The sequence below is a fragment of the Eleutherodactylus coqui genome, chromosome 3, assembly GCF_035609145.1.
Source record: "Eleutherodactylus coqui strain aEleCoq1 chromosome 3, aEleCoq1.hap1, whole genome shotgun sequence".
In the NCBI taxonomy this organism is placed as follows: Eukaryota; Metazoa; Chordata; class Amphibia; order Anura; family Eleutherodactylidae; genus Eleutherodactylus; species Eleutherodactylus coqui.
Genome location: NC_089839.1, coordinates 294646911 through 294673086, shown reverse-complemented (window position 1 = coordinate 294673086; position 26176 = coordinate 294646911). Strand labels below are relative to the sequence as shown.

General features: G+C 48.0%; 1 protein-coding gene across 2 annotated transcripts in view; it reads right to left on the bottom strand.

Moving 5' to 3' along the window:
* Positions 1 to 26176, bottom strand: part of LOC136621897 (FRAS1-related extracellular matrix protein 1-like) — a 207117-nt gene that overhangs the window by 122232 nt on the left and 58709 nt on the right. For both annotated transcript variants that reach the window (XM_066597747.1, XM_066597746.1), the window contains exons 13-17: positions 21014 to 21181; positions 19995 to 20203; positions 8629 to 8722; positions 5181 to 5433; positions 18 to 212 (exon numbers count right to left, since the gene is read on the bottom strand). In XM_066597747.1, coding sequence (XP_066453844.1) covers positions 18 to 212; positions 5181 to 5433; positions 8629 to 8722; positions 19995 to 20203; positions 21014 to 21181 — 919 coding nt within the window. The remainder of the gene's footprint in view (positions 1 to 17; positions 213 to 5180; positions 5434 to 8628; positions 8723 to 19994; positions 20204 to 21013; positions 21182 to 26176) is intronic.

Genomic DNA, 26176 nt, shown 5'->3' with positions numbered 1-26176 from the left:
CGTCACGCCGTACTTACCGATGATTATCACCGGCAGCTGATTATTGATGGGCGTTAGGGTGATATTAAGATCATAGACGGGGAGGCTGGCGTGAAGTGGAATCGGCGGGGGAGGAGGACCCTCAATGCAACAGGTGTCGGCTGAGACTGATTCCCCATCTGACACGATCAGTGTAACTGTATCCATTCGCGGACGGGCTCCGATCTCCCCTCCTTGAAAACCAGGACAACATGTTAAGTACCAAGGAATCTCACCAACTTTAAGTAACCTCTGTCCTCCTGGCCCCCTCACTCCCCCCCCCCCCCCCTCAACTGCTCGCAGGACCCCAGAAAGGCTTTATCGCTTATTAAAGTGTAGGGTTGTATGTTGCTTTGTATTTGCATGTTGGTTATGCTTTTCTTCACTTCCTATTGGTTTGGGGCTTTTTTACAACAGGCAATATGAACAAGCAGTGCTGCAGTGTAAAGCACTGAGCAGAAACAGAAAAGCAGAAGGTGGTTTTTAAATCCCGCAGAATCCAATATACTAAATTGTTGTCACCGATGATAGCTCTGCCCCAATTAGGGTCAGACTGGACTGCCTCAACCACTTCCTGTGCAGCCCTTTCAGTTTTTTCGTTTTCATCTTTCCACCCCACTTTCAAAAAAAAACAAACAAATCATAATAATTTTTTTCCCTGGTGACATATTTGCATGATGGCTTGTTTTTTGCGGGACAAGACATCTTTTTCAATGACTCTTACCATTTAATCTACCATATAAGGTATTGGAAAACTTTTACAAATTTCTAAGTGGGGCAAAATGGAAAAAATGCAATTGCGACAATTTTTTTTGGGGGGGAAGAGGGTGAGGGGGGGAATTATTTTTATGAGTGCTCATTTTTTACGAGGGGAACTGTAGTTTTTAATCATACCATTTTGGGGTTGACTTTTTGAATTGAATTTAATTGAATTTTTTTCTTGGAGGTGAGGTGGCCAAAAAAAGCACAATTCTGATGATGTGCATTTTTTTTCTGATGGCGTTAAGGGTGCGTTCAGATGACCGTATATCGGCCGGGTATTCACGCCGGTCGATATACGGCATCTCTCTCTGCAGGGGGAGGAGGCTGGAAGAGCTGGGAGCAGTGTTCTGAGGTCCCGCCCCCGCTCTGCCTCCTCTCCACCCCCTCTCCGCCCCTCTTCACTATTTGTAATGAGAGGAGGTGGGACAGGGGCGGGGCTAAGTTCTGGGAATTACTGCCCCCCCCCCGTCCCGCCTGTCCTCATTGAAAATAGTGCAGGGGGGTGGAGAGGAGGCAGAGAGGGGGCGGAGCTCAGAGCACTGCTCCCGGCTCTTCCAGCCTCCTCCCCCTGCAGAGAGAGAAGCCGTATATCGGCTGGCGTGAAAACCCAGCCGATATAGGGTCGTCTGAATGCGCCCTAAGCGCGCGGGATAAATAAAAAAGTGATATTACAGTAAATTGGATTTTAACAGATGCAGTGATACCAATAATTACATTTTTTGATACAACGCCTGGGAAAAGGATTTTTAAAAACTTGTAATTTTTTTTTATAATAATTAAAAAAAACAACTTTCATCTTTTAGTCCCCACAGGGGGGACTTGAACTTGCAATCGTCTGATAACTTGTACTGTATAGTGCAATACTATAGCACTGCATTATATTCTGACAGGCATCCTAAGCATGTCTTAACCCTCTCCAATCCAATTTGTATCCTGGTTTTCCTAAGGGGCTTACTCTTTTTTTGCCATTTTACAATAGCGCTATCTGCTGGCTAAAGCCAGTACTGCATGAGGTGATACGTTGGATAGGCCCCGACAGCAGAGAGGCTGGCAATATACAGTAAGAGAACCCCGACGGACGTCTTCCAACATCGGAGATGTACAGCCTTAAATCATAATGTCTTCAGAGGTCAGACAGTGGATTGGAAAGGGTTAATAGGCAGTCTTGCGTCCCCCTCATTCGGCACCCTACAATCTCATCGGAATTGACAGTGGCATTTAAATGATAAACAGCCTTGATCGGCATTATCTCTAATTGCAGCTGTTGCAGACTGGTGTCGGCTATCAAAGTCAGCTGACACCTACCATGACACATAAGACTGGAAAAGATCTATAAGTCTCCCCAGTGGAGACTAGACTGAGAGTCTACCAGGTAACTATACAGAACAAGTGCATGTCCCCCTTAATTGCGCTGTAAACTCTGGCCCTGTTGTGGTCAGGGCCCGTTATCATCTCAGGGCTTGGGTCCCCTGGAGTATCTTTCTGTTCTCTGTTGGCTTAGTCCGACCCTGGCCTTTCAGAAAAGCTAAACAGCAGCCCCCCCCTAAGCATTAAGGCACAGGTAGAAGGTAACAGGACTGCAGTAACAGACTACACAGGGTTTGTTTGTAGTCTGTTGCCATGGAGACACATAGGATTGAAAGGCTGAAGACACATGGTCCTGTTGCGGAGCCTATGGCAGCGTGATTTACCAGCAAAATTGTGTGGTTGCAGGTCGCCGCGGCTTGACTGCATGTGTCAAGCCGAACTGTGTGCCCTCACACTAAAGTAGCTGTATACGGAAAACGAGAGGAACTTTTAATGAAGTCAATTTGCAAAGTTGCTTCTTCTTTCTTGTATGATTCATCAGAGCAGCAAAAATAATTGTTGGAAGGTAAACACCGGCGCTAAGACCACGACTACATCTGCTTCCACACGCCGATACCACGCTCATTAATTATGCGCCGTATGTAAATATTCATCCTGAAATCCAAGTAAAATCTTTTTTTATACTATTCACTCGGCTTTAGGAAGCATCTGCTCGGCTTTTACAGGCAGGAGCGCCGGAAAATTTAGTAAATCATAATTATTTTTGGAAGGATATCTTAGAATGGCAGCTTCAGGCAGATGCGTCAGCAAGACGGGAGAACGACATATAGCATGAGCCGGGGAGACACACGAAGGGTTAAATAGTTCTCCATCTTCACCATCGTTAATGATTAGCAGAGTGTCAGCGCTGCGATATACAATATATCCGCACAGCACGCTCCTCTCCTATAATACTCTGTGCTGCTGTCAGACCCTGCTGCTTCTATGTAAGTTTAGGGCTCACTCACATTGGCATATGTCACCCATGGATACCGCGAGTATTTTTCACACGCGTAATATATGGTGCTAAAAGCCCACTGATTTCTATTGGTCCGTTCACACCTGCTTTTTATTCAAGCGGGTATTCTGTGCATGAAAAAAATGCAACATGTCCGATTTTGGTGCGTATTAGGGCTCCTTCGCACGAGCGCGTGCATTTATATGTCCGCCTGTACGCACTGTATATTTGCATGAATGAATTTTTGAGCTGATCGTCTCCAGCCTCTTACATGGCGTATTTCAAGTCATTCGCACGGGGAGCTGCTGCGTGAATGTAAAAAAACATGCCGAAGCAATGGCAAGCCACAATCAGCCAAAATGCTCAGAATGTCAATTAATGCCCAATTAGGGCCATAGAAGTCTATGGGAGCTTGCTGCGTAACGCAGTGAAAGATAGGGCAAGCGCTATCTTTTCACATGCCGTATATAAAAGTTGCGGCTGAAAACGATCGATTAGGTCCTATTTTTTTTCTTGCTGATTTGTCTGAATGAAGCCATTGCAATCCAATGCGTCACACGGTCGCGCTTTATGTGCAACATTTTTAGGCGCCAAAATGCTCGCATAAATACGGTCGTATGCCCTCATGCATAATACGCACCAATATATGCTACAGGATTTAACATATGCAGCAAATATGTACGTTATATGCGTATTTGCTGTGTACTGCGTATTTTACGTGAAAAATTTGCGCATAATACGCGGGTGACATACGCATGTGTGAGTGAGCCTTTAGGGCTTATTCACACTGCTGTAGGCACAACTATGCTTGGTAGCACAGAGTGTAGTTGTGCCTGAATGAGAGAGATGTCTCGCCGGCAATTCAAACTCCGCGTCAGAGCGTAGGAGTTTGAAAAAAGAGGCGGGACGTCAGCGGCTGCCCGATCTCTCCCACGTGTGGTATTCAATAAGTACAGGGAAGATAGGGCAGGTCCTGTATTTTCCCGACTGTACAAATCATGACCGGGAAAAGAGCTGGTGAAAACAAAACCCCTGAAATGCCATAGAGATCACTGGTTTTGTTTCGTCCCGTTATACGGCTGTGATTATAACGGCCGTATAAGGTGATAGAAGTACATTTGTGTAACTCCGCCCTCAGTCTATAACCTCTCCCATGTTAACCCCCCCCCCAGTAAAATACTCTGTGCTGCTGTTGGCCTTGCTCCTACTATTGAACTCTAGTGTGTGACCTCACAAGGTCAGCACTCTCCTCTCCTGTAATAGCCCATGCTGCTGTAAGACTCTGCCCCTTCCATTGTGTATTTCATAGTCTATGATCTTCCACAAGATCTCCTCAGCTAAAATACTCTGTGCTGCTGTTGGCCTTGCAGCTTCTACTATTGAACTCTAGTGTATGACCTCACAAGTTCAGCACTCTCCTGTAATTACCCGTGCTGCTGTAAGACCCTGCTCTTTCCTTTGTATTTTTGATTGTCTAGAATCTTACACAAGATCAGCACTCCCCTCGGCTGAAATACTCTGTGCTGCTGTTGGCCCTGCTCCATCTACTATTGAACGTTAGTGTATCACCTCACAAGGTCAGCACTCTACTCTCCTATAATAACCCGTGCTGCTGCAAGACTCTGCTCTTTCCATTGTATTTTTCATTGTCTAGGATCTTTCACAAATCATCACTTGCCTCAGCTTAAATACTCTGTGCTGCTGACAGGCCCTGATCCTTCTACTATCGACCCTCACAAGATCAGGTTGGTTAATGCAGCCACCACGATCAGCACATTCCCTTCCTGATTTTTCTGAAATACCCTGTGCTGCAGTGAAATCCTGCACCTCCCACTATGTAACTCTCAGCCTGTTACCTCCCACATATCTCCATTCTCCTTCTGCCCGTCACATGCAGCCCTGTCCCCCACCTGCAACATTGCAGCTTTGGACAGGTCACTGCCCCCTACAAAGTAAACCCCCTCCTCTGCTGCTGTCATCAGTCCCGTCACCAACAGACTACAGACTGTTCTCCCTTCAGCTTTATCGCAGGTACATCCCTGAGATGAGAACTGAAGCAATGATTCCAGTTCCTCAGATGCAAAGTTCCTTCTACCTGTATGTCTATAGGTGATTAACCCTCGAACAACATCGAGCTGGGTGAATTTTTCCACCATGACGCCTTCCCTCTGGATCATTCCATACAGGGGGATGCGAGCGATCATGTATGTGAGCCTCGCGTCGTCACTATCTGGATCAGTCGCATACAGATTTTCAGTAGTGATGTAGATGTAACTGCCCTCTGGACAAAACAGGGTGGATTTCAGGCCGGATCGCAGCTCTGGAGGCTCATCATTAACAGGGGAGATCTGAAGAGCACATAACATACAAATAGGAAATTGGACCTACAAGTAAACTTTGTAAATGTGCAAATTTGTAATCTCAGCTACAATGACCTGGATACATCAGTAAAGGAGCATAAACCTTAAGGGTTATTCCCAAAGTCAACTTTAATCACCTGTCCAGCAGCAGTGCAGATTCATTGATTTTCAATAGGACTGCTGGAGATAGCCGAGTGCTTGTACTCTGCTATTTCTGTCAACCCGGTTGAATGAATGGAACGGCGGCGCCGCACATGTGCAACCGCCGCTCCATTCAATCTGATGTCACTGTGGATGGGAGCAGAAAGCCTGCATTGAGGAGCAGAGGAGAACATAGGACTCCATTTTCAGGAATGGTAGGGATCTCAATGGTGAGAGTCCCACTGATCAGACTTTTATCACTAATCTTATGCATAGGTAATAAAGGTTGATTTGGGGAATAACCCTTTAAAGGGTATTTAGACTTTTGCAGCCATTCTTGTGTTGCTTCTTCTAAAATGAAACAAAGAAGCAACTTTACAAATAGTCTTGTTTAAAAAAATCAACCGTTTTGTGTATACAGTTTCTCTGCAGACTTATGTGTCTCCATGGTTACAGACTACAAACTAATGCTATGTAGTCTGATCATGTGTAACAATCTTATCTGTGTCCTGTACTGTCTATGGGTTGTGAAGAAGAGGAGGCAGAGGGAGTGGAGTAAAAGCCCTTCCACACAGCATGATTATCGCTCAAACCGCTCGTTAGGTCACGTGATTTGCACGATAATTGATGTTAGGTATAAACACGTTCAGTGAAAGAACGACCAGCGATCAATTGCCGATCGGATGTTTCATGCAGACCTACAAATCATCATTGGTCTGCGGCTGCATCTGCCAGTGTAAACAGGCAAACGTTCATCTATGAATGACTGCCTGTTTACTGTGAATGGAGGCGGCCGTAATGATCTCTGGCCAGCTCCGCCTTCATTCACTGAGCAATGTTTACTACTATGTGAAAGCATAAGCGCGATCATAGCACGGACGGCTGTCAGGCACTTTAACACCCACAGTCGTTCCGTATTATGGTCTAATATCCACGGCTGGATTTCTATCGCGTTTCACGCAACGGAAATCCACTGCGTTATGTCGCAGCTGTTAGGTTCTAAGAGCTCAGTGTTCACGCTGCGGAATTCTACAATGGAATTATGCAGCATGAAAGAAACTGCGGCATGCTCTAATTGGCGCGGTCGGCTTTCATTGTAGTCAATGGAAGCCGGCCGTCACGCTATACTTACACTGTGAGCACAGCGGAAGTATCGCGTGATTACGTGTCCCCGCTAACCACCGGTCGTCCCACACTGCCGGTGCATCACTTTCTGTACTGCGCATGCGCGCCGGCTCGGCAGGTGGGACGCTCACGGTGGATCTGGAGAGGTGAGTATGGGGTCTTTGGGGGGTGCCGTGATGGACTACGCAACGACATTCCACTGGCGGAGTCCGTCACAGCCGTGAGCATGAGGCCTAAAGGGCTTTAACTCATGACTGCAGGATCAGACTACAAGGGGTTTGTTTGTAGTCTGTAACCATAGAGACACATAAGCTCTGTACAGGAGCTGTATACTAAAAATGGTAGGAACTTGTTAATCAAGGCTACTTGTAAAACTGCTTTGTTTTTATTTAAGATGCAATGAAGCAATACAATGGTTGCAAAAGTCAACAAACCCTTGAGAACAATAAGGCCTCCTTTATAGGATTACTGCATTGCTGCGAGAAAATCGCAGCGATGTCGCATCACTGCACCGTGCGATATCGTTGCGATTTTTTTTTGAGCAATACCGCAATTTTGTAGCGCTACAAAGTCGCATGTGATGCTACAAAATTGCACAACTTTGTAGCATCACATGCAAGGATTTTCGGGGGGGGGGGGGGGGGGCTTCAAATATAAGCTCTACCCTGAAAATAAGCTGTAACTAAAGGAGAAAAAAAACAAGTATACATCACCTCTTCCGCGCTGTCCGGGGTGCCGCCGCAGCTTCTCCCCAGGTCCCAGCACTGATCATCTTCTTCATCTTCTGGCGGGGGATTGAAAAATCCCCGGCTGCTGGAAGCGCTGGCTGTGATTGGCTGACACTTAGCCAATCACAGCCAGTGCTCAAAGAATGGCTGTGGTTGGTTCAATCACTGCCATTCATCGAGCACTGGCTGTGATTGGCTAAGTGTCAGCCAATCACAGCCAGCACTTCCAGAAGGCAGGGATTTTTGAATCCCCGACCAAAAGAGAAGAAGAAGATCAATGCTGGGACCTGGGGAGAAGCTGCGGGCGGGCTGACAGTTCATCTAAGGTAATGTATGTGTGTTTTTTGTTTTTTTTTCCGGCAGCCAGGGCTTAGATTGTAGCTTTGACAGTAGCATTTGCTACTGTCAAAGTTGCATCGCATCGCATGCAAACCGCGTTTTCTTGCGATGCAATGCAACAGAGAAGAAGGCTCCATAGAGAAACATGGGCTACAAAACCTCTCATGTCGCGGGCATATCGCCGGACCTGCGGGGTTTGTGTGTCGTTTTGTAGTATGCTACAAAACATCGCATGTGTAAAGGAACCCATAGGAAAGCATGGGCTTCACATACATGCGATTTGTAGCATTGTAGCAATGCTACAAAATCGTGCGACTTTGTCGCCCATGTGAAGGAGGCCTTAGTCACACATTGGATGTAATTGGAGATGAGCGAGCACGCTCGTTTAAGGCTGATGCACGAGCGAGCTTCGTTTTTTTTGAGTAACTGACTACTCATCTGAGCACCATGCGGGGGGGGGGGGGGAGCGGGGAGGAGAGAGAAAGATCTCTCTCACTCTTCCCCCCGATGCCCCCCACATGGTGCTCAGATGAGTAGTCAGTTACTCAAAAAAAACGAAGCTCGCTCGAGCATCAGCCTTAAACGAGCGTGCTCGCTCATCTCTTGATGTAATGCTTCCGAAGGTTCTCAGTGCTGGAGCCGTGAAGTAGTGATCATAGTTGGGCAGGAAGTGTTCTACATTTCAGTCAGCCTCTATCAGGCTGATAACAGCGAGCAATAGACATTCACCTACGCAACAAATGTAGGCTGACCTGGTGGATGTCAAACGAACACTCTTTTGACATTTGTTGGGCACATAGACCCTAATTTGTAATCCCCTATTCTTATATTAAATTTAACATGACATCACCTGAACTTCCAGTTCTCCATCTACGGAGTTAATTCCGTCAGTCACTGTAAAGGTGATCGTGTCTTCCAGCGACTCAGAGTCATCATGTTGATACCTGTGAACAATCGGAACATATGTATGTATGTAGGCTCTGTGATTCACACCTTAAGTCAATCTATTCAAAACCTGCAACCAAAAATATATAATGAGTGATATTAACACACTGCGGGTTTTCCATAATCATAGAGTAATGTGATAAAATGCTAACTGCCTGCAGCCACCACTAGGGGGAGCTTTCTGGGGACAAATTGAATACAGAGTTCAATGGTGTCTGGAACCTGGCTGTACCTATAGGATTCCTTTTCACTAGTTTAGGGGTAGCACCTAATGTGGCTAGTTGGAGATCTGTGGGTGATGGTTTGGAGAAGCTGTGGCACAATCCAAGAGAATAGTCAGATGAAGCCAAGGTCCGGGTGACAAATTCAGGTTCAAAGAAACGGACAGGTATGAGGGTCACGGAGAAACAATCTCAGGTACAACTACAAGAGTGCTGGGGTCAAAAAGGGACTCTGGCAGCTGTTGGGGATCAGAAAGTGTATATAGGCTGGCTGGCATGTAGTAGCATGTGCTAGCCAGTAGAAGGAGTTCCCGAGGGTAGTGTCATACACTGGCCACTAGAGGGAGCACCAATGTGTAGTGTCATACACTGGCCACTAAAAGGAGCTTCATCATGCAGTCATATACCAGCCACTAGAAAGAGCTTTTATAAGAGGAAATTATAGTATAATTTCCCCCGATGCATATAATACATGAAGAGGCGCATTCCGTGTACCTCTGTCCGTCTTCTCAGAACTGTATGCCAGTTTTTGGTGTAAATTATACATACATCTACCAGTCTGGGTGGGCATGCTCACTCCTGAAACGCCTTGCCCACTTCTTTTTTTAAGGCGAGACTTGAGCAAAAACCCCAAAGGTCATACATTTTGGCAGAGATCCCCACTTGTCAAAATTTGCAACTTTTTAGGCTTTATACATGTCCCCATAGTGTCACACAATGGCCAATAGAAGGTACACAATGTGATACACTGGTCACTAGAAAGAACTTTAGGATGTAATGTCATACACCAGCCACTAGAGGGTGATTTGCTCATGTAGTGCAAAACATCAGACACTAGAAGGATCTCCAGTATGCAATGTCATATACCAGCCACTAGAGAATGTCCTACTCATGTAGTGCGACACATTGGCGAAGGAGGTGCAGTGTGCAGTGTCATATAGCTCTGGACATGTAGTTTCACACACTGGCAACTAGAAGGCGTTTTTGCATTGCAAACAACTGAAAGTTGACATCTGAAGAAAGAATGTCTGCAGTTACTGGAAATGTCAGTGACAGTTAGTAGAACTTGACTGTCTGCAGTGAGCTCCACCTAGTGGTGGCTGCAGGCAGCCAGAGTCTTATTATGTAACTCCATGCAGGGGACGTGTATCAGATTAACTGTGCTCATGCATAATGATAGTTTACGAAATGATGAACGCAGAATATTGGACCTGTTTAGCTTACAGAAAAATAGCTTGTAAAGGAGTATTCCCATCCAAACCTGACAGTGATGGGAATGCCTGGCCGGGAGTACGGAAGCAGACTAGTGCGGCTGTGCTACCATGTTTCCATAACTTCCATTCACTTCTAAGACGACTGTTTCCGTAATTCCAGACCAAGCGACCCTGGGAGCATTCAGGGGCAGAATCAGAAGAGATAGCTCCCAGAAGTGGGATGCATATCTATCAGACTTTTAGGGCATATCCTGCGGATATGTGTGTGACTTATACAAGGCCTATACGATGAGTTATGTGATATATAAAGTGAAGTGATGATATAATAATAATAATCTTTACTTGTATAGCGCCAATTTATTCCGCAGCGCTTTCAAAGCACGGGGAAACACAAATAATACCACAATTACATGTGGTATTCAATTACTTGGAAACACACGGGGTGGGGGTAATATAGGAGGTACAGGGGCAGGAGATGTACATGATGGGCAAAGTGGAAAATATGGGGAGCCATAGGGAGGGGCAGGGGACATGTATTGGGGGGGAACCTGATTAGGAGGTTTGGTATGCTGCTTTGAAGAGATGTGTCTTTAAGGTGCATGTGAAGTTCCGTGCCTCGGGGATTGTCCGGATGTTTTGGGGTAGAGTGTTCCAGAGGATCGGTGCTACTCTAGAGAGGTCCTGGAAGCGGACATGTGAGGTTTGGATTAGAGGGGTGTTTAATCTGAGTGTGTTAGCAGAGCGGAGCACGTAGGTTGGGTGGTGTACGGACAGGAGGGAGGTGATGTATAGTGGTGTGGAGCACGTGGGATGGGTGATATACGGACAGGAGGGAGGTGATGTACAGTGGTGCAGCGCCGTGGAGAGCATTTGGGTGATGAGTCTGAATTTAGTTCTGCAGTGGATGGGCAGCCAGTTCAGTGACTGGCATAATGCAGAGGCATCTGAGAAACCGCTGGATAGGAAGATGAGCCTAGCTGCCGCATTTAGTATGGATTGGAGAGGGCAGAGTCTGGTGCGGGGAAGGCCGATGAGCAGGGAGTTGCAATAGTCTAGTTGGGAATGGATGAGGGCGACGAGTGTCCTCAGCGTTGATTTTGGTAATATTCCTGAGGTGCAGGTGGAATGTTCGGGCCAGAGATCGGATGTGGGGTTGGGGGTGGGGGGTGGGGGGGGAGAGGTCCGAATCCAGTGTGATCCCAAGGCAGTGGGCGTGCTGTCTGGGGGTTATGGTGGTGCCAGATACTGATATGGAAATGTTGTGTTGAAATCGGCTGGTTGAGGGTGGAAAGCCGAGAAGGTCAGTTTTTGAAAGGTTAAGTCTGAGAAAAAGGGAGGACAGCAGACAGACAGTCGGTGATGTTTTAGAGGAAGAGTGCAGAGATGTCAGAGGAAGAGGTGTACAGCTGGGTGTTGTCAGTGTAGAGATAATATTGGAGGCCAAATCTGCGAATAGTTTGTCCGATTGGGGCAGTGCAGATGGAGAAAAGGAGGGGGACGAGGACCGAGTCCTGGGGGACCCCAACAACAAGGGGAAGAGGAGGGGAAGTAGAGCCAGCAAAGGAGATGCTGGAAGAGCGGTCAGATAGGTAGGAGAAGAACCAGGAGAGAGCAGTGTCCTTTAGGCCGACAGAGCAAAGCATACTGAGGAGGAGGTCATGGTCAACAGTGTCAAATGCTGCGGAGAGGTCGAGGAGTACCATGATGATGACGGAGCAATACTAGGATGAAGGATAGTGATGTTGGTATTGGAGTGCCTTGTCACCCATAGGAAGGAGAGGAGATGTGTCCGGCACCTACAGTGCATTTGACCCGCGTGCTACGGAATACTGTGACAGAGACCTCCGTTATACGTGTGAAAGTTCTGTTAATTATATACAACATTAAACATATTCATACCCTCCCATGGAGTGAGTAGTTAACTAGTTTGTTAAGTAGAAATATAAAACGTGCGGCCTCTATCTCCGTTTGCCACCACCGCGCCATACAACACCAACCACCACCTGCTTCTCAGGGGTTCCATTGTCAATGCCATAAAAAAATAGCTTAAAATGCGCTATTTTTCCGGGAATATGATGGAAACATTGGCGAAAATCGGACAGACCCATTATAGTCAATGGGCTCCGTCAGGTGCCGCTTGTTTCCGTCATTCTGACAGTTCTATGATGCCGTTTTTTTCTTTTGTTCTTCTTTTCCATGATGTAAACCCGAACAGAGCCTTTAGGTCCTTTTATCTCTTCTGAGCATCCCTCCACACACTCATTCGCCCAACAATCAAGCCTTTCAAAGGGACCAACGATCAGCAGATGAACGAGCAAACACTGATTAGTCGGCCGATCCACTCATTTATACAAGCATAAAACGCTAGCTGATCAGCGGTACATGACACATGAACAGGAACATGTACAGCCGGCCCCTGTGGATCAACCATTGCAACAGCCATCATTACCCTTGTGTGGTGCAGAGGCAGCAGTATGCAGTCCTAAGCTCTTGCTCACGACCTGAAGGTTGCAGGTTCAATCCCCAAGTGGTTCAGGTAACCAGATCAAGGTTGACTCAGCCTTCCATCCTTCCGAGGTTGGTAAAGCAAGCTGAATTTTTACACCCAGGCCCATGAACCCTTAGCTACGCCTCTGGGTTACAGCATCTCTCTATGACTGGGTGACGGGCAGCAGGTCATTTCCTATCTTGATCTCAGAGCAGGTTTTGTTCCACAGCCCTCCACGTCATAACATGAAAGACCCTCCGGGATTTGCCATTCTTCCGCTGCTGGGCTTCTGCGGTGGTCTCTGATAATGGAATGAGGAGACCCTTCTGCTCAATCAGTGCAGACAATATGTTCTCCGTCTCCAGAGATGGAAGGATTTTTATTATCGTATATAATGCATTGTGTGTTTGACTCCACCGCATCTGCGCAGCGTTTTATTACATCTTTTATTGTGTAATGACTGATAAAGTCATAATGTTTGATAATGGGAAACCTCATTGCCTGGTGGGATTAATTAGGAAGGAGTCCACCAAGTCTGGAGACCTGCAGGGACCGGCCCATCCTACAGGGGGTCATAAATACTCGTTATAAACAGATAATGGCTGCAGGTAATCTGAATGCATCAGCTACAATAAACCAAGAGAATAAGAAGCTGACATACTCCCATTAGTCCCTAACCGCTATTTTAGTGGTTGCATCTAGTAATAGTGTCTCCCTCAGTCCTCCCATAGTAACAGTGGCCCCCAAAGTGTTCCAAATAGTAACAGTGGCCCCAATAGTAATAATGCCCCCAATAGTAACAGTGCTCCCAGTAGTGTCCCTAATAGCAACAATGCTCCGAGTGGTGGCCCTAATAGTAATAATGCCACAAAAGTAACAGTGCCCCCCAGTTATAATAGCGCATCCAGAAGTGGTCCCAATAGTAAGAGTGCCCCAGTAGTGGCCCCCAAAAGTAATAGGGCCCCCTCCTTTTGCCCCACTCACCCTGAACCTGTAGCCAGGTCGCAACCCTGCATTATCTAATATGTTACTCACTGCTGTTCGGTTGCTACTGTTGTAATCACAGGTTGGGACCCCTAACCTTCCCCCCCACTCCCCGTTCCAGCATATTGTACTCTGAGTAAGAGCTGGGGAGGATGGAGATTGTAGAGAGTACAGAAGTGAATACTTATGATTCTACTGTCAGCCAAGGCTACAGAGAGGGCACAGGCCACACTATGACTAAATGGGGCCAAAGGAGTTCAAAGGGGTCAATACTACTATTTAAAGCACTATCACTAATTAGGGAACAGAGGGGGCAATGTTGCTAATTGGGGCCCCAAAGGGAGCACTATTACTTTGTGGTGGTGCAGAACCGGCACTTTAACTTTATGAGGCATGCAGGGGCACTATTATTTTGGGAGGGTGCAGTGGGGGAACTATCACTCTGAGTGCTTATTCACATGAGCGTATATCAGCCACCGTTTTCACGTCCGGCCGTTATATGCTACAATCTGATGCATTGGATTCCAATGCATCAGATCACACAGGCATATTCCCGTGGCGGAAAAACTCCTATGGGAGCCAATGACAGCGGCCGGAGAAGGGAGGTGGGAGGGAGTTTAGCAGTGTGACTGCTAAATTCTCCCCCCCCCCTCCTCTCTCCTCCTTTCTGGTTGTCTGCAATGGGAGAGGGCGGGGCTAAGCTCCGCCCCATCCTGCCCACTCCCATTGCTGACTGCAGACAAGGGGCGGGGAGGTGCTTAGCTTCACCCCTGTCCTGCCCACTGCAATTGCAAACAGCTGGAGGGAAGGAGAGAGGAGGTGAGCCGGCAAGGGGGGGGGGGGGGGGAGGAGAGGCAAGGGCATTGCGGCCTCGACGTATATGCGCCAAGCCCATGCTGCCTGAACAGGCACACAAGCATTCGATTTGTGCGCCTGTTCACACATTTTTACGGTGCGGCAGGTGCACGTAAAAATGCCTACGCTCATGGAAAAGAGCCCTGAGGAAGCACTAATACTATGGGGGGCACTTAGAAGGGCATTAGGATAGCAGGAGAATTGGAAGAGTCTGCAGAGATGAGTTGTGGCTGAAAGAAGTCTTCATGTTAGTTTGGACTAAAATAGAAAAGAACAACAAAAGCTGACTATTGCAGTCAGAGAAGACATCACCTATGATCACTGGAGGTAACTGCACTGTAATCACTATCACTGTGCATCTGACTATTATAACTATTATATGGTTAATTTAGAGGAATACGAGAGCTGAGTCACTGTATCTGAGCCCGACATGATATAGTTTTATAGAAATTATATATAAAAAGGTGAAAGCCCTCACTGACTCGCCACTAATTTTCTAACTTCCAGGTGTTGTACAAACATGAAATTTGGCAGGATCATTCTTTAGGTCCTATATAGGAAAAGTAAAGGGGTGACAACTCAATTATTCAATGCTAATTGCAAAAGTAAGTGCACCTCTATGTAATGTACCAAATCTAATTCTCTAACCTCCCGGTGTCATACAAACTTGAATTTAGGCACAGCCATTCTATAGGTGCTAAATAGGAAAAGTAAAGGGGTCACAACTTGATTAATCAATTCTAAGTGCAAACGTAAGTGACCCCCTATGTAATGTAACTAATATCACACATTCGAACCTCCCAAAAATGAAATTTGCCACGACCATTCTTTACACCCTAAATAAGAAAAGTAAAGGGGTTGCAACTTCAATAGTCAATTCTAAGTGTGAAAAATCCATGATACATGAGATAGTTCTTTTCTCGGAAACCTTAAAACCTAGGGAAATGATTTGTATACTGAGAACAATCTACCTCACCTTTATGTGTATACACTAAAAAGAATCTAAGTCCCCGCTGTGTGCATTTACCGAGCAGAAGAAAGCGGCCATGGACTGCAGGGATGGAGCATGCCTTTAAGGCTAAGAGGGGGCTGCAACCTCCAGTCTGGGGGTAAATTTGAATAAAAAAGGGTGTTACATTTAAGGGTATAAAGTGAGTATAATGGGAGGGGTGGCACATTATGCAGAGGGACATCAGTACATGCAGTCAGAGGAGAATCTAACGCTCCTCGGTATTAGTGTATCTTGGCGCCACCAGGAAGTCCTGGTGGAGTCAAGATTGACAGGGAGTGAACACAAACACTGTTGTCGGCAGCTGTGAGCAGGGCAGCGTCAGAGATGTAGGCCACAATGCCCGCAGCGCAGCCGAAGCGGTGAGTCCAGCACCTGTGAGCGGAGGAGCTTAGGGTGAGGGTAACATTTGTGGTAAGGCTTACATTGGTAGATGTTACAGCGGTAACATGACAACATTTGCAAATCTAAATGTAAACCTCATCACAAATGTTACCCTGAGAAAAACAGTGCAGGTAATGCTGACATTTCTATAAGCACCTTATACCCTTGGCCCTATCGGGAGCTAGGGGTGTGACAGGGGCGTTCCTCCTGTCAAACCCCTAGCTTGCGGTGGCGTCAAGATACACTAATACCACGCTCCTCTATATGTATACATATTTTATTCCTCGGTTCCTCTGAAGTATCCAAGACTTCATAAAAATTTCAGTGTGAACAACAGGCAAACACCTGTATCAAATTAACTCGTGCGAAGCCGGGTATATCTGCTAGTGTATTTATAAACACTTTTTGGGGGAAAGGGGCCCAGTTCTGAGTTTTATTATGGGGCCCCATGAGTTTTTTTGTATACCGCTGGCTACAAGAGACTCAGAGCTAACAGTTACACTGGAGCTTTAGGGCCTAAATGGCTCATCTGCCACATAAGAAGACACCAGATGAGGGCCCTGTTACAAGTCTCACATTGGGGTCCAGAAACTTCATGTTTCATTCCTGTAATACTCTTGTGACAGCTGCACTCCTCGCAAGGTTGAAAAAATGTTGTCTCTTTCATTACTTTTAGGCCTCATGTCCACGGGCAAAATATGATTTAAGATCCGCAGCGGATCTCCCGCATGCGGATCCGCATCCCATAGGGATGCATTGACCACCCGCGGGTAGATAAATACCCGCGGATGGTCAATAAAAGGCATTTTAAAAAAAATGGAGCATGAAAAAATCTGGACCATGCTCCATTTTCGTGTGGGTCTCCCGCAGGGACGGCTCCCGCGGGCTTCTATTGAAGCCTATGGAAGCCGTCCGGATCCGCGGGAGACCTAAAATAGGAATTTAAAAGTATTTACCCATCCGGAGCGGACCGGGAAGGTCTTCTATTCCTCACGGCCGGATCTTTCTTGCTTCGGCTCGGCGGATGTGCCCGGCGCATGCGCGCGGCACGTCGACGACGTGCCGGCGACGTGCCGCCGGCGTGACGAATTCATCCGCCGGCCGAAAAAAGAAGATCTGGCCGTGAGGAACAGCAGACCTTCCCCGCCCGCTACGGATAGGTAAATTCTTTTAAATTCTTCTTTTCAGCGCTCATGTCCGCGGGGCAGGAGGGACCCGCTGCAGATTCTACATGTAGAATCCGTAGCGGGCCTGATTTTCCCCGTGGACATGAGGCCTAAGTAATTTGATTTTGAACACATTTTTTTTAGAAATAACACAATATTTGGCAGAAAACGGATGTGGAATAACACAGAAGATACAATTAAAGAAACAAACAGTAAACTTATTAAACCTCCCACAATCAACAGAATTCAGGTGATATTCCTATGAGTGATGGGACCGCTCTGTGCCGCCGCAGCATCAGACAATGATACAGAAGTGACCCAGAAATAGAGAGCTGATTTACTGCAGAATATTCTGTATCAACCAGCAGCGAGCAATCAGAGCCGCACTGTAAAGAGTGAACTCCACAGCAAACTGCAGCATGATGGACATAAAAGAGATTTTATCAACTTGCCCAGCAAATTTACAGTGGAAATATACTGAAGCTTGGGGTACAGGATAATGACACGCTGATACTTGGGGTACAGGATAATGGCACACTGAAGCTTGGGGCACAGGATGATGGCACACTGACACTTGGGGTACAGGATGATGGCACACTGACACTTGGGGTACAGGATAATGGCACACTGACACTTGGGGTATAGGATAATGGCACACTGAAGCTTGGGGTACAGGATAACGGCACACTGACACTTGGGGTACAGGATAATGGCACACTGATACTTGGGGTACAGGATAATGGCACACTGACTCTTGGGGTACAGGATAATGGCACACTGACTCTTGGGGTACAGGATAATGGCACACTGACACTTAGGGGAAAAGATAATGGCACACTGATACTTGGGGTACAGGATAATGGCACACTGACACTTGGGGTACAGGATAATGGCACACTGACTCTTGGGGTACAGGATCACGGCACACTGACACTTGGGGTACAGGATAATGGCACACTGACTCTTGGGGTACAGGATAATGGCACACTGACTCTTGGGGTACAGGATAATGGCACACTGACACTTAGGGGAAAAGATAATGGCACACTGATACTTGGGGTACAGGATAATGGCACACTGACACTTGGGGTACAGGATAATGACATACTAACACTTGGGGTACAGGATAATGACACACTGATACTTGGAGTGCAGGATAATGGCACACTGATACTTGGGGTGCAGGATAATGGCACACTGATACTTGGGGTACAGGATAATGACACACTGATACTTGGGGTACAGGATAATGGCACAGTGACACTTGGGGTACAGGATAATGACATACTGATACTTGGGGTGCAGGATAATGGCACACTGATACTTGGGGTGCAGGATAATGGCACACTGAAGCTTGGGGGACAGGATGATGGCACACTGACACTTGGGGTACAGGATAATGGCATACTGACTCTTGGGGTACAGGATAATGGCACACTGACTCTTGGGGTACAGGATAATGGCACACTGACACTTAGGGGAAAAGATAATGGCACACTGACACTTGGGGTACAGGATAATGGCACACTGACACTTGGGGTACAGGATAATGACACACTGATACTTGGGGTGCAGGATAATGGCACACTGATACTTGGGGTGCAGGATAATGGCACACTGATACTTGGGGTACAGGATAATGACACACTGATACTTGGGGTACAGGATAATGGCACACTGATACTTGGGGTACAGGATAATGGCACACTGATACTTGGGGTGCAGGATAATGGCACAGTGACACTTGGGGTACAGGATAATGACATACTGATACTTGGAGTACAGGATAATGGAACACTGATACTTGGGGTACCGAATAAAGACACACTGATTCTTGGGGTACAGGATAATAACTCGCTGATACTTGGGAGTCAGGATAATGGCACACTGACACTTGGGGTACAGCATAATGGCACACTGACACTTGGGGTACAGGATAATGGCACACTGACACTTGGGGTACAGCATAATGGCACACTGACACTTGGGGTACAGGATAATGGCACACTGACACTTGGGGTACAGGATAATGGCACACTGACACTTGGAGTACAGGAAAATAACATACTGACCTTTAGGCTGGGTTCACACAGGGCGGATTTGCTGCGGAAATTCCGTGCGGAATTTCGCCGCGGCAAATCCGCCCGCGCCGCTAATCTCGGGATTAGCCAGCCATGTGGACGAGATTTCTCAGAAATCTCGTCCACACTGGACGGCCAATCCACTGCGGTAAGGCCGGCTGAGACCGCAGCCGCGGTTTCAGAATATGCAGGGTGTCCATTCTTTTTTTCTTTCCGCCGCTGCCGCACTCTCCTCTATGGGAGCGCCAGCCGCAGTGGAAAAGCGAGCGGCCGGGCCGCTTGAAAGCGGTGCAGGATAATGGCACACTGACATTTGGGGTACAGGATAATGGAACACTGATACTTGGGGTACAGGATAATGACATACTGACACTTGGGGTGCAGGATAATGGCACACTGATACTTGGGGTACAGGATAATAGCACACTGACACTTGGGGTACAGGATAATGGCACACTGACATTTGGGGTACAGGATAATGGAACACTGATACTTGGGGTACAAGATAATGACACACTGATGCTTGGGGTACAGGATAATGGCACACTGATGCTTGGGGTACAGGATAATAACTCACTGATACTTCGGGGTCAGGATAATGGCACACTGACATTTGGGGTACAGGATAATGACACGATGATACTTGGGGTACAGGATAATGGCACACTGACACTTGGGGTACAGGATAATGGCACACTGACACTTGGGGTACAGGATAATGACACGATGATACTTGGGGTACAGGATAATGGCACACTGACACTTGGGGTACAGGATAATGACAATCTGAGTGTCACCAAACTTCCTATTTCCTTTGATCCGCTCTTATACAACTTTAGTATCTCGCACTCATATGGTTGATTTTGTACCGGACTTTGAAGGTTCGCAGCTCCTCCAGGCTGAATGCGCTCCCCTCCGTTATTGGGACTCCACGAAGCTCCACATTTCCGTGTCGGGGTCCTGATTTTAGGATGATTCTTAGACTCTCACTTTTTGTGTCTTCATCGGAAATGACAAGACTTTCCCCAGTAATGAGACAGCTGGCTCCCTCCTCCGTCCTCACAGGGTGAGCGAAGATCTGAGGCCAAAACATCATCAGTGCAATGAAAGATTAGAATCATCTCACAAGTAACCGGGATCTCCGGAGAGCAGAAGCCTTTTCATCACTTTGTGAAAAAGTATTTGCCCCCTTCCAAGAAGCGGCTGCCCACTCTCTGCGCATATGAAAGGAGCCATGGAAAGGGCCATTTGTAAAACAAGGTCATGTAACATCCCAACTGCCGAAGGGAGAAATGAGGGAACCTCTTAAAGTGACCGATTGGTAGATTTGGCATCATCAAAAATCGAATTTCGCAAGCAAAACATCATGTTTTCCCTCACTGATGTGAGGGAAGCCATTGAAATCAACTGGTGTTAATGGATGCAGTTTGCACGATTTTGCCTGCGCTATATCGCCCGTATGAAGGAGCCCTTAACCTTTTACCGTTTTAAAACTCTCGCTTGCTGTCAGTGAATGAGAACATTCTTGTACAGAGCTAATACTTCTCGCAGCTGACAGTTGTATCCGGCTCTGTGAGCTAAACAGGCTGGAAACAATATTACCTGTGATGATACACTGTTACAAACTATCAGGACAGAAGGGAAATTATATTATACTGCTGATGGCTTTACTTCATTGTCCACACTGGATACAAATGGGAAAAAAACCCTCAGCTGTGAGAACTATATGGCAAGCTTTCAAGTTCTGGATTTAAAAAAAAAAATGTTCCCATTCACTGACAACAAGCAGAAATTTTTAAAATTGTGAAATATTAAAACACAGACTATATGAGAAAATTGCAGAACTCTTAATTATATGGTGATTAAACTATATGTCTAATGCCGTTACCTTTGGCACTTTGTCATCCACTGGAAGGACTGTTATGTTGAATATGAGTCCAGTCAGCCGCCCGCCATGCTGGTCACTAACCGAAAACTCAAACTGGACATGGAGGGTATCAGGGCCGATGTCCTGTATGGGAGGCATGTAGGCCACCTTCATATGGTTCACAGCGTGCTGGAAAGGGGATACATTGAGATAACAGTAAGAAATGTAACTGTAACAGGAAAACGTTCATGAGAAGGCACTTGTATCTGTGTCCATCATCTGGCTACATTGTTACAAACATAGATCATATACATTGAATGGCCACTTTATTAGAGATCCCCATTTAGAAGCACGTTGGACTTCCTTTGACCTTCAGAACTGCAGCAATTCTCTGTGTCGTAGATTCCACTAGGAGATTAAATCCTTAAGTAGGAATATCAGCTCCTGCGGACAGGAAGCTTTTTGTAGTTACTACAGAGTGAATATCTACCGTATCTATCCTTCTGTCTATCGATCAATCATCTATCTATCTCTTATATCTATCTATCTAATATCTACCTCATATTTATCTATCTATTTACTTCATATCTATCTATCTATCTATCATCTATCTCATATCTATTATAAAATTATTGTTTTACATTTAGATAAACATTAGAGATGAGCGAACACCAAAATGTTCGGGTGTTCGTTATTCGAAATGAACTTCCCGCGATGTTCGAGGGTTCGTTTCGAATAACGAACCCCATTGAAGTCAATGGGCGACCAGAACATTTTTGTATATCGCCGATGCTCGCTAAGGTTTTCATGTGTGAAAATCTGGGCAATTCAAGAAAGTGATGGGAACGACACAGCAACGGATAGGGCAGGCGAGGGGCTACATGTTGGGCTGCATCTCAAGTTCACAGGTCCCACTATTAAGCCACAATACCGGCAAGAGTGCCCCCCCCCCCCAACAACTTTTACTTCTGAAAAGCCCTCATTAGCATGGCATACCTTTGCTAAGCACCACACTACCTCCAACAAAGCACAATCACTGCCTGCATGACACTCCGCTGCCACTTCTCCTGAGTTACATGCTGCCCAACCGCCCCCCCTCCCCCCCACAGCGCACACCAAAGTGTCCCTGCGCAGCCTTCAGCTGCCCTCATGCCACACCACCCTCATGTCTATTTAGAAGTGCGTCTGCCATGACGAGGGACCGCAGGCACACACTGCACAGGGTTGGCACGGCTAGGCAGCGACCCTCTTTAAAAGGGGCGGGGCGATAGCCCACAATGCTGTACAGAAGCAATGAGAAATAGAATCCTGTGCCACCGCCATCAGGAGCTGCACACGTGGGCATAGCAATGGGGAACCTATGTGCCACACACTATTCATTCTGTCAAGGTGTCTGCATGCCCCAGTTAGACCGGGCTTTTTAATTCATAGACACAGGCAGGTACAACTCCCTATTGTGAAGTCCCTGTCGACCGACAGCATGGGTGGCTCCCTGGAACCCACCGGCGGTACACAAAAATATCCCATTGCATTGCCCAACAAAGCTGAGGTAGTAATGTCGTGCGTAATACAGGTGGGCTTCGGCCCACACTGCATGCCCCAGTCAGACTGGGGTTCTTTACAAGTGGAAACAGATGCATTTATAATTCCCTGTGGACCCACTGCCTGGGTGGGTGCCAGGAAGCCACCGGCGGTACATAGAAATATCCCATTGCATTGCCCAACACAGCTGAGGTAGTAATGTCGTGCGTAATACAGGTGGGCTTCAGCCCACACTGCATGCCCCAGTCAGACTGGGGTTCTTTACAAGTGGACACATGTAGGTTACACTCCGTGTGCACCTACAGCATGGGTGGCTCCCTGGAACCCACCGGCGGTACACAAAAGTATCCCATTGCATTGCCCAACACAGCTGAGGTAGTAATGTCGTGCGTAATACAGGTGGGCTTCGGCCCACACTGCATGCCCCAGTCTGACTGGGGTTCTTTAGAAGTGGACACATGTAGGTTAAACTCCCTGTGGACCCACTGCCTGGGTGGGTGCCAGGAAGCCACCGGCGGTACATAGAAATATCCCATTGCATTGCCCAACACAGCTGAGGTAACGTCAGCTGGAATGCAGGTGGGCTAAAAATTAATTTGATTACACTGTAGGCGAGGGCCCACAAAAATTGCTGTATCAACAGTACTAATGTACATCCCAAAAATTGGCCATGGCCAGCCAAGAGGGCAGGTGAAACCCATTAATCGCTTTGGTTAATGTGGCTTAAGTGGTAACTAGGCCTGGAGGCAGCCCAGTGTAACGAAAAATTGGTTCAAGTTAAAGTTCCAACGCTTTTAAGCGCATTGAAACTTATAAAAATTGTTCAGAAAAATTATTTGAGTGAGCCTTGTGGCCCTAAGAAAAATTGCCCGTTCAGCGTGATTACGTGAGGTTTCAGGAGGAGGAGCAGGAGGAGGAGGAGGAATATTAGACACAGATTGATGAAGCAGAAATGTCCCCGTTTTGGATGGTGAGAGAGAACGTAGCTTCCATCCGCGGGTGCAGCCTACGTATTGCTTACGTATCGCTGCTGTCCGCTGGTGGAGAACAGAAGTCTGGGGAAATCCAGGCTTTGTTCATCTTGATGAGTGTTAGCCTGTCGGCACTGTCGGTTGACAAGCGGCTACGCTTATCTGTGATGATTCCCCCAGCCGCACTAAACACCCTCTCCGACAAGACGCTAGCCGCAGGACAAGCAAGCACCTCCAGGGCATACAGCGCTAGTTCAGGCCACATGTCCAGCTTCGACACCCAGTAGTTGTAGGGGGCAGAGGCGTCACCGAGGATGGTCGTGCGATCGGCTACGTACTCCCTCACCATCCTTTTACAGTGCTCCCGCCGACTCAGCCGTGACTGGGGAGCGGTGACACAGTCTTGGTGGGGAGCCATAAAGCTGGCCAGGCCCTTAAAGACTGTTGCACTGCCTGGGATGTACATGCTGCTCGATCTACGCACCTCCCCTGCTACCTTGCCCTCGGTACTGCGCCTTCTGCCACTAGCGCTGTCGGCTGGGAATTTTACCATCAGCTTGTCCGCAAGGGTCCTGTGGTATAGCAACACTCTCGAACCCCTTTCCTCTTCGGGAATGAGAGTGGGCAGGTTCTCCTTATAGCGTGGGTCGAGCAGTGTGTACACCCAGTAATCCGTTGTGGCCAGAATGCGTGCAACGCGAGGGTCACGAGAAAGGCATCCTAACATGAAGTCAGCCATGTGTGCCAGGGTACCTGTACGCAACACATGGCTGTCTTCACTAGGAAGATCACTTTCAGGATCCTCCTCCTCCTCCTCCTCCTCCTCAGGCCATACACGCTGAAAGGATGACAGGCAATCAGCCGGTGTACCGTCAGCAGCGGCCCAAGCTGTCTCTTCCCCCTCCTCCTCATCCTCCTCATGCTCCTCCTCCTCCTCCTCTACGCGCTGAGAAATAGACAGGAGGGTGCCCTGACTATCCAGCGGCATACTGTCTTCCCCCGCCCCCGTTTCCGAGCGCAAAGCAGCTGCCTTTATGGTTTGCAGGGAATTTCTCAAGATGCATAGCAGAGGAATGGTGACGCTAATGATTGTAGCATCGCCGCTCACCACCTGGGTAGACTCCTCAAAATTACCAAGGACATGGCAGATGTCTGCCAACCAGGCCCACTCTTCTGAAAGGAATTGAGGAGGCTGACTCCCACTGCGCCGCCCATGTTGGAGTTGGTATTCGACTATAGCTCTACGTTGTTCATAGAGCCTGGCCAACATGTGGAGCGTAGAGTTCCACCGTGTGGGCACGTCGCACAGCAGTCGGTGCACTGGCAGCTTAAAGTGATGTTGCAGGGTGCGCAGGGTGGCAGCGTCCGTGTGGGACTTGCGGAAATGTGCGCAGAGCCGGCGCGCCTTTACAAGCAGGTCTGACAAGCGTGGGTAGCTTTTCAGAAAGCGCTGAACCACCAAATTAAAGACGTGGGCCAGGCATGGCACGTGCGTGAGGCTGCCGAGCTGCAGAGCCGCCACCAGGTTACGGCCGTTGTCACACACGACCATGCCCGGTTGGAGGCTCAGCGGCGCAAGCCAGCGGTCGGTCTGCTGTGTCAGACCCTGCAGCAGTTCGTGGGCCGTGTGCCTCTTATCGCCTAAGCTGAGTAGTTTCAGCACGGCCTGCTGACGCTTGCCCACCGCTGTGCTGCCACACCGCGCGACACCGACTGCTGGCGACATGCTGCTGCTAACACATCTTGATTGCGAGACAGAGGAGGAGGAGGAGGGTGCTTTAGTGGAGGAAGCATACACCTCCACAGATACCACCACCGAGCTGGGGCCCGCAATTCTGGGGGTGGGTAGGACGTGAGCGGTCCCAGGCTCTGACTCTGTCCCAGCCTCCACTAAATTCACCCAATGTGCCGTCAGGGAGATGTAGTGGCCCTGCCCGCCTGTGCTTGTCCACGTGTCCGTTGTTAAGTGGACCGTGGCAGTAACCGCGTTGGTGAGGGCGCGTACAATGTTGCGGGAGACGTGGTCGTGCAGGGCTGGGACGGCACATCGGGAAAAGTAGTGGCGACTGGGAACTGAGTAGCGCGGGGCCGCCGCCTCCATGATACTTTTGAAGGACTCCGTTTCCACAACCCTATACGGCAGCATCTCAAGGCTGATGAATTTTGCTATGCGGACGGTTAACGTTTGAGCGTGCGGGTGCGTGGCGGCGTACTTGCGCTTGCGCTCCAACAGTTGCGCAAGCGACGGCTGGACGGTGCGCTGAACTACACTGCTGGATGGGGCCGAGGACAGCGGAGATGAGGGTGTGGGTGCAGGCCATGAGGCGGTAGTGCCTGTGTCCTGAGAGGGGGGTTGCATCTCAGTGGCAGGTTGGGGCACAGGGGGAGAGGCAGGGGTGCAAACCGGAGGCGCTGAACGGCCTTCGTCCCACCTTGTGGGGTGCTTGGCCATCATATGTCTGCGCATGGTGGTGGTGGTGAGGCTGTTGGTGTTGGCTCCCCGGCTGAGCTTTGCGCGACAAAGGTTGCACACCACTGTTCGTCGGTCGTCAGGCGTCTCTGTGAAAAACTGCCAGACCTTAGAGAACCTCGGCCTCTGCAGGGTGGCATGGCGCGAGGGGGCGCTTTGGGAAACAGTTGGTGGATTATTCGGTCTGGCCCTGCCTCTACC